The sequence below is a fragment of the Typopeltis vanoorti genome, chromosome 13, assembly GCF_054136105.1.
Source record: "Typopeltis vanoorti isolate ZY-2024b chromosome 13, IOZ_Tvanoo_1.0, whole genome shotgun sequence".
In the NCBI taxonomy this organism is placed as follows: domain Eukaryota; kingdom Metazoa; phylum Arthropoda; class Arachnida; order Uropygi; family Thelyphonidae; genus Typopeltis; species Typopeltis vanoorti.
In genome coordinates this window covers 77,408,100-77,425,990 of record NC_143561.1, presented here as the reverse complement: position 1 = coordinate 77,425,990, position 17,891 = coordinate 77,408,100, and the positions used below count along the sequence as shown (strand labels likewise).

The window sequence follows — 17,891 nt, the reverse complement described above, 5'->3', positions numbered from 1 at the left end:
TTAATTACAATTAATAATGTAATTGGATTGCCAGTTTCTCTTGGATCATTCACTGCATATTGTAGTGAAGGGTGTTCTCTCTTCAGATTTTTTACTAATGTAGGTATTCCTCCCTCAATGCTCTGTTATTTCATTCAGCCACTCACTGCATTTATATGTAAGTGACTTTCTCTCACTGAACTCAAACTTTATCCACAGTTGTTGCTGATGATTGCACTCTCTTTACTCATACACAAGACTTGACACAATGTTTAAACATCTCAATCTTCAAAATCATCTACAGTAAGTACCCTAAATACTATCTCCACACAGTCTTTCAATGGGCAATAACACATCATTTTAAGGCATCCTTTTTCACTCAAGATGCTACTTTTCATCTGTCCACTTACTTACTTGGTACAAATCCCAAATCTGTCCAACCTTGGAATACTGCTGCTCTCAAATTTGTAGTAGTCCACCTAAAACCTCTCTAAATATTCATGATACCATTCAGAAGTGAGAATTTCAGCTGATTGATGACCCTTCTCTCAAACAGAATATTTTCAGCCATTATCTCATAGACAGTCAGTTTCACATTGTCTCTTCTGCAGGTATTTCCAAGGCTGAATTGGGATCCCTTGAAGAAGGAGAGGAATTTCTCAAATATTTATAAAGAACAGCTGACATAAAGGAAAAGTTATTTTTTTTTTTGGAGACCTGAAGAACAAAATAGGAAATAATCCCAGACATACAGAAATGTTTATAGAAGATTTCAAGAAATTACCAGCAATTACCAGCACCAACAACCAGCATAAATTCGCTGATATATTTGTTGCATATTTGTTCTATCTCGCTTTCTTCTTTACAGTCGTCTTTTAATTATGTTCTCTAATAGAGCCTGGTTCAACCTGATGCAGCAAACTCCTGTTATCTATATTATATGCACCCTGAATTCACTTGTGAAAATTAAATCTCCTGATAGATAAATTCATCAGATTACATCTAACCAACCAGTTCTTATAATTATCATGATACAATCTCTCTCAGAACATTTGAGTCTTCACATTAAATTAAAACCTTGGCGACTAAAATTGGGAGCTGTAATCCAATATTGGTCTCACTAAAGACTTATTATTATTATGTAACACCTCCAGAGAGTCCAAAGACTCATCGAGGGAGGGCACCTACTCTACAACTCTCCACCTACAACTAACTGCAACCACACCAATGCCATCTACCGCCCACTACCATCACTAGTATTTCCACAGACAATCATAAACATCCATACCCATGGCGGGATTCAGACCTGCAGCCTTTCGGTTGGAGAGCAGATATGCTAACCACTTGGCCAACCAGGCAGACTTGTATCATTACTTTCTTTTTTGTATAAGTGAAACTTCTTTTAATTAAGAAGATGTACAGTTTGCAGATGTATGGAGTGAATTTAATATGCAAAAGATGATATATATGTGACTTGATGAATTGCACTTGAATGGATTTAGAATTAGGTATCTGTAGAAAGTGCTGTTCTGTGAGAGTTTGGAAGTGCAAGGTGATACATACTATTGTTAGGGAAGATGCAGTTAAACAGCCTTAAAGCAACTGAGTGTGGGAGTGAGAATGATCAAAAAATGCTGAATCTCAAATGTGAATGGGCAGTCAATACACAACATACAAGGTTATATTGTGGTTCAAGAGGATATCTCAGTTTGCATGTACTAATGCTAGGATCATTCAGAATTGGTGGTGGAAAGCCTCCCTTAAAGGGTGCAGGAGGTGATCAAAGCCAAAGGTGGACATGCCTGATATTAGGGTTCGCCTGCTGGTGAACCATAATATCGGGTATGTTCTCTCAATATCAGTTGTAAATTGCTAAAGTGTCGGACAATTATTGGTAGATTTATAGTTAGTTGCTGCTACAGGCAGGGTGGAGGGGGATATGCAAAGGAAGATGTGGACAACATAGATCAGCAGATTAGCACAGAGTGCAGGTCATGTAATTATATGGAAGGGAATTTATCTATGGGATACGTAGATTGGAAGGGAAAAAAAAGGTCATTGAAGGAAATGGAATTTATACAGCTGTTAAAAGATATGTTAGTTAATTGAAATGTAAGTGGACATTTAAATAAAAATTAATACAATGGAACACTTACATTAGAATTATAATAGCATCAAATTATCAAGAGCTTTGGCATTAATTTGAAATTAAACAAAGCATAAGTAATATAATAAAGACTCAACAGCAAGAACATGGATTGGTTTTCTCTTCTTGGGTTGGCTTTCGCATTTAGCCTATCCTGGCATAAACACATCACTTTCATAGGCTCTTCATCCTTCAAAATGCTTGACATTCATTTTTGTTTTAAATAGCACTCTTCTGCTCTCCTATGAAGTATTGACTATGACTAACACTATGAAGTATTAAGAGATGAGCAGACGATCCTTAGTAGATGATCAGAACTAAGGTTGCTTAGATTCAATACTTATAAAAAACTGAAATCCACCCAACCTTATGATGTTCTCATATTTGGAGGTGACCACCAAAAACCTCCCTCAGAATGCTTGATTATTATCCAGCATTCTGTAATAATCAAATAGCTGTTTTCTTAACTGCATCTATGTAGAAGAGAACTATTCATTTAATAGATGATCCCCTCCACACACGCACGTACACGTGCGTGCGCGCGCACACACACACACACACACTTCCTCAACTTGCTTTCCTGTAGACATTCTATTTCTTTGCATTATGTCTTTTCTATCGGTATTTATATGGATGCTGCTCCACTGAACTGCCAATACTCTTCCTCCACTATCTCTAATGATATATGAACATGAGTAGTTGCTAGTCAATATCCATATATGGCTAACTCATCAAACCAACTTCTCATCCTCTTCCTTTATTCCATATATCTGTGCTTTGGAATAGTCTTCCCCATACTGTTTACCCCAAACTCTTCAAGAAAAATATTAACAGATTCTTTTCTTCCCTCTCTAATCACTTCCATGTTTGAGGTTGATAAAAAAATAATAATAAATAAACAATAATAAATGAATAAAAAATAAAATATTGTGCATATGGATTTACTCTAATTTTTCTCAAGATTTCAGTTACTTTTTTTATACAAACAGCAGTATAGATAATCCACATTGTTATTCAGTTCTAACTGAATCTTTTTTTTTTAATTATTTGATGTCACTTTTTTAATGGTGAGTCAGATTGTGTTAACAGTATTTTTTTTTCCAATTTTATTTTAGTTGAGCTAGTTTTGTTGTACACAGTAGATGAAGACATTGAAACATCGCATTAAGATTTTATCTTATTTTGTCTTACCTTTTCATAACTATAAGAATAACTTAAAAATATGGAAATGACTCACTCAAAAAATCTATTAAAATTAATATACTTACAACTGAAATATTCACCAGGCTTTTTTTTCCCCGTCATATAGAGAAAGAAAAGAAACTGATAGAGTATTTGCGTTTTCTACACTGGGCACTTAAACTTGAAAATTCTGGCTATGTGGGACCTGATATCCCCCGTTATTTCTTGAATGAAGCAATAAATACTGATGTAGAAAATCAGTGCTCCGATTCTCTCTCTTTAGAGAAATGTTTAGAGGTTGGATTAGGTGGAGCTTCATATTATCTGAGCAGAGTGTGGACAAAATATGGACATTTCTTGGGTAAGTGTGAAAGGAAGTTTCTGTATTTTATTTGTATGAGTTTTACAATTAACTCTCATTATAACAGACTCACAGATAGCAAAAGAATGATTTATTTAAGCAGATTTGCTATGAATTTTCTTCAGAAAAGCATTGAGCTCTACAACTTTGGTCAAAACCTTTTGTTAGTTTGTAATAGTGAATGATTACTGTAATACATTTGTTATAGTGACATGTAACTATACTACAATATAATGAAAAAATACATTGCACTTATTCAAAGTTTTGAAGTTGTTAAAAAATCATTCTTGTCAAAGTTTTCTGAAATAATAAACTGCAAGGAATGAAATAAATATTTTAACTAAACTACACATTTATAAGCCAATGATGTTTTTGTTAGCTCAAGCTAGCCATTTATCTGTGCACTTAGATGCCACACTCAGATAAAGGCAGAAATAAATGATCTGAGAACTATTCTAGATAGATGTTTGCTCCTCATGGCAACCTTCTGTAATTAGTGTAAATTTTTTATATATGTTGTACAATTTATATCGTTGGTTTTGTTATTGTTAAAATTATATATGTATTGCATATATATTATTTGTTAGTTTTGTTTGTCGTCGACTGCACCTTTGTACTACCCTAAGTTTTACTGTGCCTTAACTTCTATCAACACTACACAGATAAGACATTAATCTGTTTACCAGTTAATTCTACCCCTGCCATTAAACAGACCTAAAGTTGTCAGCCTATTTAATAAATGCAGTTCACCAACTCTTGCACAAATCAATCAGAAAAAAAAAAATTTTTTTTATCGACTGCGCCATTCTGAATGAATTAATATAGTTTGAGAGTTAAGGTGAGGAAAATAGGAAATTTCAACTATACACAATTTTACCTTAATGAAAGTCGTAGCTAACCAAAATTTAATATGCACAGGTTCGCTAATTTTTTGATGATAGTGTATTGGCTAGAGAACAGGCAAGGTAGTTGCAAAACAACACATTTTATTCTGCACATTTTACAAGTAAAAGAAAAAATGTATATGGCAGAATGATTTTAAAGAATGCCGATGGTAGGGAGGTAACCGAATCAGTTGATATAGTTGAATTACTGAATGAGCACTTTGCAAGAATATATCTTCCAGGTGGTGACATTGCAGAAATGAATGAACCAATAGATTATACAGGAATTGTGGTGAATGAAGTGGAGGTGAGTAGTTTATTGCAAAACCTCAATGTCAATACATCTGTGGGATTGGATGGTATACCAGCTCGTGTCGTACGTGAAGCGGCTAAAGAATTGTCAGTACCCTTGACCATTTTGTTTACTTTGAGTCTCGGGTCTGGGTTAGTCCTGAGGGGGTGGAAAGAGGGGAAAATGGTTCCACTGCATAAAGGAGGTTCCAAGACTGCTGTTGTAAATTATCGACCGATTAGCATATCAGGAATCGTTGTCAAGGTCTTGGAGAAATTAGTCAAGAGAAGAATACAGGATTGGATAGATGAAAATGGGATACTGTATGGGGGGACAACATGGTTTTGTGAAGGGTAGATCATGCCTCAGTAACTTGCTCACATTTTATAACACAGTGACGGCTGAACTGGATAAGGGTAATGGGTTTACAGTGATTCTACTGAACCTTGCCAAGGCTTTTGACAGGATACCACACGGAACTCTAATCAGTAAACTGGAGCAGATGGGGATGGATATAGGGTTGGTGAGATGGATAGGAGGGCGGTTGATGGAGAGATACCAGAGAGTGGTTTATTCAGGAGTAGAGTCCAAAAGACTGCTTGTGACTAGTGGTGTGCCACACGATTCTGTTCTTGGACCACTACTTTTCAATTTGTTCATTAACGATATAGGAAAGGATCTGAGAGGAAGTGTTCACTTGCTTGCTGATGATGCAAAGTTGGGTAGAGCAATTGTGAGTGCACAGGATGTCAAAATTTTGCAGGATGATTTGGATAGTTTGGAGGACTTGGCTAGGTAAAATGGATGTCAATTTAATGGGGCAAAGTGTAAGGTTATGCATTTAGGAGTGAAAAGATTAGCAGCAGTATATCACATTGGTGGAGCCATACTCCAGGAGATTGATGAGGTCAGGGATTTGGGAGTGGTGGTGGATAGGGAGTTGAAGTTTAGGGGGCACATTGCAAAAGTGGCTAAATCAGCTCATCAAATCACTTGGTTGCTGAAAAATACTTTAACAAGCAGAGACAAACAAGTTATTGTTCCACTATATCGAGCCTTGATAAGACCCCATCTAGACTACTGTGCCCAGATATGGGCGCCAGGGTTTCTTCTTGATGCGGAGGAGGTGGAGAGGATCCGGAGACAAGTGACCAAGATGATAGCAGGTCTGTGGAATGAACCTTATGAGAACAGGCTGAAAATTTGTGGGTTGCAAAAATTGGTTGATAGGCAGAAAAGGGGTGATATGATTGAGACATTCAAATTACTGAAGGGTTTCTATAGGATTAATCCAGAAGATATTTTTGAGAATAGGACTGGTGGTGGGAGGACTAGGGGCCATACATAGAAGCTGGGCAAGAATGTGGTTAGCAGGGTGTTAGAGCTAGGTTTTTTACTCGGAGAGTGGTGAATGAGCGGAATAAGGTGCCAGAGTCTGTTGTGGGTGCTATGACAGTGAATGAGTTCAAGGCGAGTATCTATCATTCACACAGTATGATAGATACTGTGTGAATGTCGAATAATTGTTCTTGACATGATGTTAGGGCCTCTCTCGATGAGTCTGTCGACTTCTTGGAGTTGCCCGAAATAATAATAATAATAATTCTAATCAAAAAAAGTATAATACACATACAAATAAGAGAAGTAATCTCTCTAAGCCCTTTCACTTATTAGGAAGGTAATATTAACATTCAATGCACTCATTGCTTATTTACTTCAATTTACAATACCAACTAACTTGACTTAAACAAATAGTAGTTCCCTATATCACAACTAAGCACATATTCATTCATTAAACTAACAAGATAATATTTACTTCCCTTAAAGACAATGACTTAATTACTGCTTAGTTACATACAATTCCATATAAACACACATACAATATCGATTTGTAAGCCATTGACATTAACAAAAACGGTGCTTGCTTACATAAACCCTTGGATAGACAGTCCAATCAATTAGCACAACCTTTAGTTATATTGATTCGACATTGCGTCCTGTTCCTGGGGGATTGTAGCTACTTGGATGATCCTGGTGGTCCTGATATAGAAGATTTCGGGAATTTGCTGGGGAAATTCCATAGTCACCACGAAGTCTGTGGCTACCTACCCTCTCATAGCATGTCCTTGTTTCCATGGAACCATCGTTGGGAAATACGGCCTCTAATAAACTCACGTCAGAAACATGTCCTCAGGACCGGATAGCACTGGGAACCTACTATCTGGAGATGAAAAAATCTGAGAGCAAGCCCCTTTCTGGTTTGTGTCAGTCCTCCTTTATACAACTCCCAATCCTTTGTTCTTTACAAAGTATTTTCAGGATTAGCCACCAGCACGATGACGTGATTCTTGTCCCCTCCATTCTTGGCACCTTTTTCTAACATCGCATGACCTTGTAACCTCTTGACGTTGCTTCGTCATTGCAATAATCTGGGTTAATCCCTTACTTATCGTTTTACATACAGGTCAATATACATAGATATTTTATGCACTTCTATAGCAGAATTATTTACTTGTTTTAGTACAATTTAACTTCTAAATTCAAAATATTCAGAAAACCCTGTAAAATCGGACGCAAAATAAATTTTACAAATCATAATCATGCGAGAGATTTTACAAGTGCATTTGGACAGATGACAGTTCACCAAAATATGTTCAAATCACAGATTCAGCTCTCTTACAGAAAACTGCAACAGAGCTGGTTCCAAGAACAGTTTTCACAATTTGAAATATGATTTTTACAATAACGTTTTTCAGATAGTTTTTTTTTTTTTTTTGTTTTGCCCATCTTGTGAAATGATCTGATGGACAGGGTAGTCCATTCTATCCATCCTATCCAAAATACTGTATACTGTGTTGATAGGATTACTGTAAAGACCTGGGAAGAAAAATGGCATATTGGCAAAATAATCTATTCACTTGGCCAATCCGACCACTCCTTTGCATATCTTTGATATAAGGTTGGAATGTGGTGTGGCTTGAATCCTGTTTTGGAGACCAGAGAGAGATAATCCTTTAAAGTTATTTTACCATTTGACACCTGCATTTTATGATAGGCTTATAACATTTCAGAAGTGATATTGAAATAAAATAATATGTATAGTCTGTTTTGGGTGTGGGGAGAAGGGCTTGTTATTTTAAAGAGTTTGGTAAGAGTTTATTCTCAATATCCATGTTTGATATTGAGAATGCATTTTATAGTCTTGACCTGGAAGTGACTAAGCTCAGGCATGTGGAATTTTCATTTAAGAAGGGAGGGATATGTATGTGTGAATGTTATACTAGTGGATGGGATCTGTTATGTTTCACATATGTTTTCATTTTGAAGGTTATGCTGGGTAACTTGCATAGATTTAAAAATAAAGTTACTTTGCATTCACAGTTTTTATGTGGATCATCAATAGGATATATTGTAAGCATCAAATAAGCTGACTGCAATTAGCACCCTAAACTTTCAAATATATAATATGTTTGTCAGTCAGTGCTTGTAATACAGTCAACTGTTGCTGTTGCAAAATCATAGGGGTGGGGAATAGATTATAGTGAAAAGTTTGCCTTCATGAATTTCTTTTAAAATAGCATCATTGCATGGCAACTTTGATTTGGAATTTTCAAAGAAGTGAGATTTAATTGCAGTATATCTCCTGATAAAGATGATATGGCAGTGCAGATGTCAGAAAGTCAAACAAAGCAACTGTCATTAAAAGTTTTTTTATATTTCAAGTGTTTTAAAGGTGCATAAGACTACATTACTGTCATATATCTATAGGTAGAATTCAGTATTACTGGTGTGCTTGACAATGAACAACAATGAAGATGTCTACTCTCAAGAAGCGTTCTTAATTTTTTTCATTTGAAGGTGATACAAAATTAAAAATTGATTCAACCGTAATTTTAATCATTATATCAACTGTTTGTTTAATACAAGTTTTTTATTATTATTATAATTATCTTGTAATCCTTACCTTGTCTCATTTAAGAACAATTTTACACTGAAAAACAATCGAAAAATTCAATATACCAATTATCTGTACCCGTAAGCTTTTTTTTCTCCTACATAAAATGGTTGATATTTTTTTAAATTTCAGATTTTGTTTTAATGATGAGAAAAGGTTGCATTCCAGCCCCTCTGAGGATAGCAGATTCTGCAAGTATAACATTTGTAGAGGATATTAATTGTAGTCCTCATTCTAAATTGTAAGTGCATTTTTGTTTTTTATTTGATATATTTATTTACTATTGCTGTGAGAATTTAATGGATTTTCACAATACAGTAGGGCCACAGAGAAGTAAATACTAAATTTAATGCCTGTATTTGCCTCTGGTTTCTGAGGTATTCCTATTTCAATATCTCAAAGTTATCACAGTGGAATGCAATAAAAAAAAAAAAAAGATTTGAGCTGGTGTTCTAGTGCCCTGACTGTGCACTCTAGATGCTTTATGGTCTGGGACTGCTTTGACTCAATTGTTGGAAAACCAGGGCATGAATAAGGTCAAGAGTTTTGAGTGGAGTAGGGAATAAAAGCAGTCATCCCAAATTCCAAAGTTCATTACAGGATACAAGGCCGAGATTGACTGGGAGAAGAATGATATATAGGAAAGGAAGCATTAACTGTTTATGGTTGGACTGACTTGCCAAGAGGAGAACTAACATCATCAGTGTATTTGGAGGGAAAACTGATTAAGAAAAGGTCTATGGTGTTGGGAGAATGCTGCAAATTATCTGAAATTCTGGTGGGTTGGTGAATCTATAGAAAGTAAAATATTTTAACTATTTAGGCACAATGTTCAGACTGGTGGATTGGTTGCAATTGACGAAGAAATGCATCACCAAATAAACAACGGGTGTGAAAAGAGGAATCGTAATGGGGGACTTTAATTATCCAAACATTGATTGGGTAGTCATGATAAATAAAACTGAATTTATTGAGCGGTTGTGAGACAACTTCCTCAAGCAGCATGTAACAGAAGGAACTCATGGTCAAAGAGTGTTAGATCTGATTAAAGTGTCAGGAGGTTTCAGTTAAAGATGTTAACTATTCTGCCTCCAGTTGGTGACATTGATCATGCATCACTCACTTGGTAAGTGGCTAAGTTTATGACTGTTCCATTCGGAAAAGGTTACATGCTGAACTACAAAGCAGGAAATCATGAACACTTGAGGGGTATTCTGGATTCTGTACCATGGTATCAGTTACTGGATAGGAAGGATATCGACAGTGTATGGGAAGTGTTTAAAAAATACTTAAATGATACAATATTTGAATGTGTCCCTAGAGTTCTAAGAATAAATAGAATAGAGTGAAATGGATGTATGATCTACCGTATTTGCCGGTGTATAAGATGCACCCCCCCCCCTTTTTTTTTGTACACATTTTTTAGGAAAAAAACTTTATCACTGAATGTTATAATGAATTTACAGTATTTCAAATATAAAGTAATAACTAGGTCTACTTTCAACAAATACCTAATCTAACTAGAAAAGAGTACCCACCTGTTAATCTTCTTCGTCAAAACCCAGAAATTCATCTCCAGAGCTAAATGAAGAGACACTTGAAACCTCTTCTAAATCAGAATCTGAGTCCTCATACAAATTGTCCTCATAGGTTATGTTTTTACTGTGAATTGCTTTTTTTAGATTCTCTTCCTGATTCTGCCAAGTTCTTATAATTTTCTCAGTTGGGGTGGCCCAAAATGCCTCTTTGCAGCCCTGTTTCCATGTTCTTTAGCATACACAATATTGTAGCAATGCCGACCTTTTTCAGCCATAATTTGCCAAGAAATTTAGAGAAAATTTAACGGCAAAAATTTATCACCGTTCACAACAACCACGACAACAATTGGAAAGTTTAAACTAACAGGAACACAGCAGTAATTGTCGATGACAGTGCATGCATATCCACTGAACTCTACCTAACTGGAATGCTCTCACACACTGCAAGGAAGCAAGAAAGAAATCGCGTAACTCAGAACAGAGAAAATTTCCAGAAATGAAAGTAATAAAAAAATCAGCGTATAAGATGCACCCTGTTTTTCAGACTCATTTTCAAAGAAAAAAAGTGTATCTTATATGCTGGCAAATATGGTAATTAAACAAGAGATTCATAAGAAAAAGATGATGTGGAAGGAATATTGTGTGCATAAGGATAATGTTAGTTATGATAATTATACGCAGCAGGCAAGAAGAGTTGCAACTGTATGGAAAGCTAAGTCTGAGTTGGAAAAGAAACTGGCTCTGTGAGTTAAAGACAAACCAAAACAATTCTATCATTATGCTGCAGTAAAAGAAAGAATGAATTTGAAAGAATAACTCTACTGAAAGCAGATGATATGCTGGTGACTGATGCAGAAGTGATTGTTCAACTAATGAGCAGCCAATTTGCTAAAAGCTATCAACCTGGTGTATGCAACATTGGGCTCACTGCTACCTCTTCACCATATATAAAAAAACTCCAGTGGATAAGGAGGAAGTACTAGAGCGATTGCACAAACGGTATGAGAATTCTGTAATAGGAACTGATGGAATATCAGCATGGATACTAAAAGTGTTCAGCTGAACCGGCTATATACCTTGACCAGTCTATATAATTTGAGTCTCAGAACAGGGAAGATTCCACAGGATTGGAAAAAATGTATGGTAATCCCATTGCACAAGGGTGGTGCAAAGTCCGACATATCCAACTATCAACCAATCAGTATCTCAGGAGTGGTGGTGAAGACTTTGGAAAAGTTGGTTAAGGCTTGCATTCAGAAATGGGTTGACAGAGAATCTCTGCTTTGCAACAAACAGCCTGGGTTTACAAATGAAGGTCATGTTTTAGCAACTTGCTCACATTCTATAATAATGTTACCACTAAGTTGGACCAGGGGAATGGATACACCATGATACTTTTGGATTTTGTTAAGGCTTTTGAGAGAATACAGTATGGAAGACTGTTGCACAAATTGGAGAATATGGGATTGGATCATAAACTATTGTCATGGATAAGAGGATGGCTGACTGACTGAGAGATATCAAAAAGCCATATATGAGGGTGTGTATCTGCAAGATTCAAGGTAACTAGTGATGTTCCTCAAGGATCAGTCCTTGGTCCATTGTTATTTAATCTGAATGGCTGTCATTTCAATTTTAATAAATGTAGGGTCATGCACTTTGGTGTGTGATTAGATATCCAATGTCATATTGTTTTGAGATTGTCTCTATAAAGTAATTTTTTATTCTGAGTGTTTAGTATTTACACAAGGGTTCATTCCGATTGGTGCAATGACTTTAACTGTTTCTTTTAGAATCCAGAAAATCACTGACTCAAGACCAAATACAAAAAATAGACTCATTTAATAAAATTAAAACAATATATACACTTGAAATAAAATTACATAACTACAGAATACTGGATCCAAGGCCTTCTAAAATAAATCTACACTTTAGAGATTTTCTTATCCAAAAATATTAAAATTATTCATTGTTTGACTCATCCTATTATTGGATTGTTTGATATATACTTAATCACGTTTGCCAGACTAAACACCTTGTTTTCACAGTAACAAAATGTTCATAGTCAGTTTCTTTGTTAAGGCCTTTTTCTGAAATTATAAAATTTTCTTCTTCTTTTCCATAGGATCCTTTTTTTTTCCTCTCTTATATAGCATACAATATTATTATCTCCTGTCTCACTGAAGAATAAATGTTTTTACGTCTTGCAGTTCTATTTTATGCACAATTTAATTATACCAGAGAAAAAAGTTTCTACTACTTCATAAACAGATCTAAGTTGAGTTAATTCCATCGCTTTTTCCAGTAGAAATAACAAATACGGAAGCTGTTCAATAAGCTATAAGACTATTAATACAGAAAACAGATTACCTTTAATCATCATCATTTACATGGTCTTTTTCGAAGTAACTACTGTGAGACGCGATGCATTTGTCCCAACGTTGCGTCCACTTCTTAAACACATGTGAAAGTCCATTTTTTGAGAGTTCTTTCAAAACCGCCTCTGCAGCTTTTACACGTGCTTTGTTGCTTTCGAAATGGCGGCTTCTTAGTGGTTTCTTGAGCTGAGGAAACAGCCAGAAATTGCACGGTGCGAGATCAGGACTGTATGGAGGGTGTGGTAGGATATCTGTGTTGTTCTTCTGCAAAACGTCCACTACACAACCAGCAATATGTGGCCTTGCATTATCGTGGTGCAATAAGAAGCCATTCTTCAGCAATGGATGCTTCCTTTTGACCTGCTGTACCATTGTCTGTAAAACATCCGCATAGTATGAGCGGTTTACACTATTCCCGGGTTCTACAGCGTGTTGGTAAACAATGCCTTCGTAGTCAAAAAAACATTATGGTCATAACTTTACCAGCCGATTTTACAGTTTTTGCTTTCTTGGGGAGTAGGTGAAGATGGATGCTTCCATTCACTGCTTTGTTGTTTCATTGTAGGGTCATAGTGATACAACCAAGCTTCATGTGCTGTAATGATGTGTTTTAAGAAGTTGTCGCCTTCTGGTTCAAGTCTTTCTTTCCATTCTGTGCACACATCCACTCGATGCTGCATTTGCTCCGGTGTCAAGAGTTTGGGAATCCATCGGGCGCAAACACATTTCAGTCCCAAATGTTCAGCCATGATTGAGTGAACACTTCCCACAGAAATATTCAGGACAACATGCAGCTGGTGTACTGTAATTCTGTGATCCTCCTTGATGATAATCGCTGCTGTGTTGATCATTGTCTCTGTGATGGACGTTGAAATTGTCTGTGTTGATCATTGTCTCAGTCTTCCCTCACGTTCAAGATCTTCTGCATTTTGCCTTCCTTCCTTAAAAGTTTTATGCCAGTGAAAAACACTTGCCCTCGACATTGTTTCATGGTGGAAAGCATCGTGTATCATGTTAAAAGTGTCCAATGCCGATTTTTGCAAACGCTATTCCAAGGACGCTTCCATTTCAACGACTGGTTGCGTCTAGTAGGCGCGCCGAAACAAGCTTGCGTTTAGTCACGTGACACTCTGGCACATCAGCCTGTATACGCCATCTATCAACCTCTTTTGTTAATACAGACAACAACATTTCTTTATTCCACAGAAATTAATATTGTGATGAGTGGTTTTGCGACAGTAAAATTAGTCTTATTACTTATTGAACAGCCCTCATAGATCTCGCGTCCTTAAGACAGATGAAACTTTTCAATCAGCATTTCCTCGAACATTCATTTAGAACATTGACTGCAATATCTTATTTTGTTTACCAACTGCTTGTTAACAGTCTCAACTCCTCCAGTTTAAAGACACAGTTCTACAATTCCTATGGGAATCTTCTATTAATATTCTTCCGACTGTCAAACGTAAAACTTCAAAACTTCTCGAGAGCAAAATCTTCAGTCTGTGTTCTTAAACTTCCATTAGCACTCTTGTTTTCCTCATTACCCCGATACCAAACGTCTCTTTGTCAGCTGTCAATCATCCATCACTTACATGGAGTGAGCATGCGTACTCCATGTAAGTAGCAAGCAAGAAGTTACATATAATGGCTGACCTGACACGATGTCTCCATTAGCATAACAAGAATGTCTTTATAAAACACCACACTTAATAATTTTAATTTTCCAAACTACAATAAAATGGATTGAAAGTAACATAATTATCAGAATCTAGTAAGTACATCAATTTCAAGTGGTTTCCATTTCATTTTGATAATAATGTCAAAAACAGTACATTGCAAGTGCTAGTATACGTGTTACGAAACAAAAACTAACAATGTACTAACAATATAATCGTAAAAATATTCATAATCATAATTTTAAATTATGATTATTTTTACAGTGGTGGGATTATACTAAAAGAAACTGATCAGTCTAAGGATTTTGGAGCTTTAATAGGCAGGAAGTTGAAGTTCAAGGGTCGTATAGCAAAAATTGGAAACACAGCTCAGAGAATAATGGCATTGCTGAAATGAACTTTGTCATGTAAAGATAAGATCATTTTGCCTCTTTACAAGGCCTTGATAAGCTCTCACTTGGACTATTGTGCACAGGTCTGGTTTTCATGGTGATTCTGATACAGTGGAGAAAGTGCAAAGGAGAGTGTTAAAAATGATATCAGAATTGGAATACTGATTAGGAAGTCAGATTGAGAATTTGGAGGCTGCAGACACTAGCAAACAGAAGAAAGAGGGGTGATGTGATACGATTGAGACTTACAAACTTCTGAAAGGGTTATACAGGATTTCGGCAGATGGAATTTTTCATTTAATGGCAGGTGGGGAAAGGATGCGAGGGCATCCATAGAAGTTGAGAATGAATGCTGTCAAGGGAGTTAGGTTTTAGATTTTTCTCTCATAGAGTAGTGCATGGTTGGAATGGATTGTCTTTGGATGTCGTGTGTGCAAGTAGCGTGAATGAATTCAAGAATAGCTGGTGTGAAATAGTATGGCCTACCTCGATTGGTTCCTGACTCCCTGGAGGTCTCTCTTAATAATAATAATTAGTGAAGATGGTAAATTAAATATGGAAATAGACAATAGAATAATCACAAATGGTATATGGTAGGGAGCTAGCTGAATAAATTTATATGGACTAACAGAAAAATTATTACTACTACTACCACCACCACCAGACCTCCATGGAATCAAAAATCTCATCACAGAAGGCAAACAATTTACACACAAATCCCAGCATCTGTGCTTTGACTCATTTAGTGTATCTGCATTCACTGCAATGTCAAGCAAAGCATTCCACTGACCAACCACTCTCCATGCAGAGAAACTACTCATTACGACCTTGTCCACACTCTCCTTATACAACTTCTAGGTATGTCCCCTCCCCCTTGTTCTATTCCCTTCTGCCCTTCTGCAAAAGGTCTCAATCATATCCCCTCTCTCTTTCTCCTATTCACAATGCTTTGAAAATTGCATTCCCTCAGTCCTCCGACTTTAGTCAGTCTTCTCTGGACCCCTCTCCAACATATCCTCATCACTATGAAAACCAGGAGACCAAATCTGTTCACAATAATTCATATGAGGCCTGATTAAGGCCTTATACAGTCGAATCAGAACTCTTTATTTCTACAAGTTAAGGCCCACCACATCATTGCCATAATCTGATGTGATGCCTGCACATCTTGTGCAGTGTGACCTCTGAACTTGAGATCCTTGTCTACCACTACTCCAAAGTCTCTTATCTCCTCAGCTTCCTCCGAAATTTTTACCTACCAATTGTATACTTTACATCCCGTTGTTGCCTACCAAAATTCAGAATCTTTCACTTGGTGACATTGAATTGATAGTTCCATACTGTTGCTTACTCATACAATCTATTCAATTCCTCCTGCAAAGCAACAAGTGATGAGGAATCAAGCAGCATCTGCTTAATTCCTCATCATTCTCCCCCAGTTTTGCATCATCTGCAAACAGTTGTATATCACCAGCTAAACTTATTCCAATATCAATAAACAGGTAGGCCAAGGCTGATGCTAACTCCTTGGAACATTCCCTTAAGGCATGTAGTGGCCTTATTGACTAGCTTACTTTACTTCTCTCATTTCATTTTCTACACTTGAGCTTCTGTTTCACACTCAAGATGAAACACCCTGATGAACTGCTCACTGAAAACTTCAACTATATACTGTGTAGCCGTCACTAATCTCCCACTTTCATCCATTGACAGTATCTCGCCATAATCATTCTTCCTTTTACTTACAAAATATCGAAAAAAGTCATGAGGGTTTTTTTTTGGCCTGATATGCTAATCTCTGCTTGTACTGCACTTTTATAGTTCTTACCAACTGAGTCACTTTCCTGGCCTATTTGTTATACTCTTCATACAACTGATTATTACCATTATTCGTTTTGTGCTGCCTCTAAAGTGCTCTTCCTCTTCCAGATTTCATGTTTAATACCCTCATTCATCAATTTACAACTACCTTATTCAGCCTTTTGACCTTTGGAATATACTCACATGTTGATGCTGTTATGTATTTCTTTGCCATTTCCCAAGCAACATTTATTTCCTTACTGCTCAACTCCTCATTCCATGCTATAGCTCTAAGCTGTCTCCTAAACTTGTCTTAATCACCAGCCTTGTAATTCCACATATATCCTCTCCTCACAGAAATCTGCTTATAACTAGCCACAACCCAGGTGATCGCTTCATGATTGCTCTCACCAACTGGAGGAAAGTGTGAAACCCCAATCACATCCTCTGATGAAATGATCAGATCTAAAACTCTCGATCCTTACGTGTTCTTATTTACATGCTGCCTGGGTTATCTCTCAAGAACTTGAGAAATTCATTTTAGTTGAATGAATATCAGCTTTGAATGAATAAATGAATGAAACCCAGGTAAGCATAAGAAACTGGTGTACAGCGGATATGGTGGAGGAGGGGCTAATGGGGAGTGAGCACAGATATATGAGGAATTAAATAAACTTAATGTTAATAAGGCAGTTAATAATGCTCTAGAGCAGCATTTCCCAAATGGTGGGTCCTAAAAAAAACTCGAAAACCTAGGTGTTTTGTTTTGGGGTTTTCTTTTTTTCATGAAACTCTAAAATACAAGTAAATAGCGTGTAATCTGGACTAATGAATAAATAATTTAATTAATAGACATGAAAAATGTGCTGTGTCCGCATTGCCATTTCACAGTCTCTTTGTTCGTGGTAAAGTAGCTCAACTAATGGCGAGGCTGTGCGGCAGCAACCGCACCACCAGCTGAATCATTTGGCAGTCTGGCGTTTGTTTTACTCGCCCGCCATGTTAAGCATCGAGAGAGAGCGTATTTTTTTGTATTTACTGATTACATGTACCTTGTCCTGTGGGTTTGGCTGAACAACCGTAATTGTTATAATTGTTTTTAAATAATTTTTTTCATTCTTTCTTCATCTCGCTTGCCATTACCCATTTAACGTTGGATAAATGGGTAACAAAACAGCAAACAAACAATGTGGCAGTTACAAAAATAATGAGTTCCAAGCCAAATGAGATTTCAGCTGTTATCAAGGAACATATGCTAGGACTGCAGGCAAGTCTGAAGGAATATTTCCCCCCAATCAATAGCAA

At 36.5% G+C, this 17,891-nt stretch overlaps 1 protein-coding gene across 2 annotated transcripts in view; it reads left to right on the top strand.

Annotated features, from left to right (window-relative positions):
• The window catches only part of LOC150100299 (FAST kinase domain-containing protein 2, mitochondrial-like), a 91,436-nt gene that overhangs the window by 53,213 nt on the left and 20,332 nt on the right, over positions 1-17,891 (top strand). For both annotated transcript variants that reach the window (XM_090402969.1, XM_090402970.1), the window contains 2 exons: positions 3,435-3,668; positions 8,932-9,040. In XM_090402969.1, coding sequence (XP_090259095.1) covers positions 3,435-3,668; positions 8,932-9,040 — 343 coding nt within the window. The remainder of the gene's footprint in view (positions 1-3,434; positions 3,669-8,931; positions 9,041-17,891) is intronic.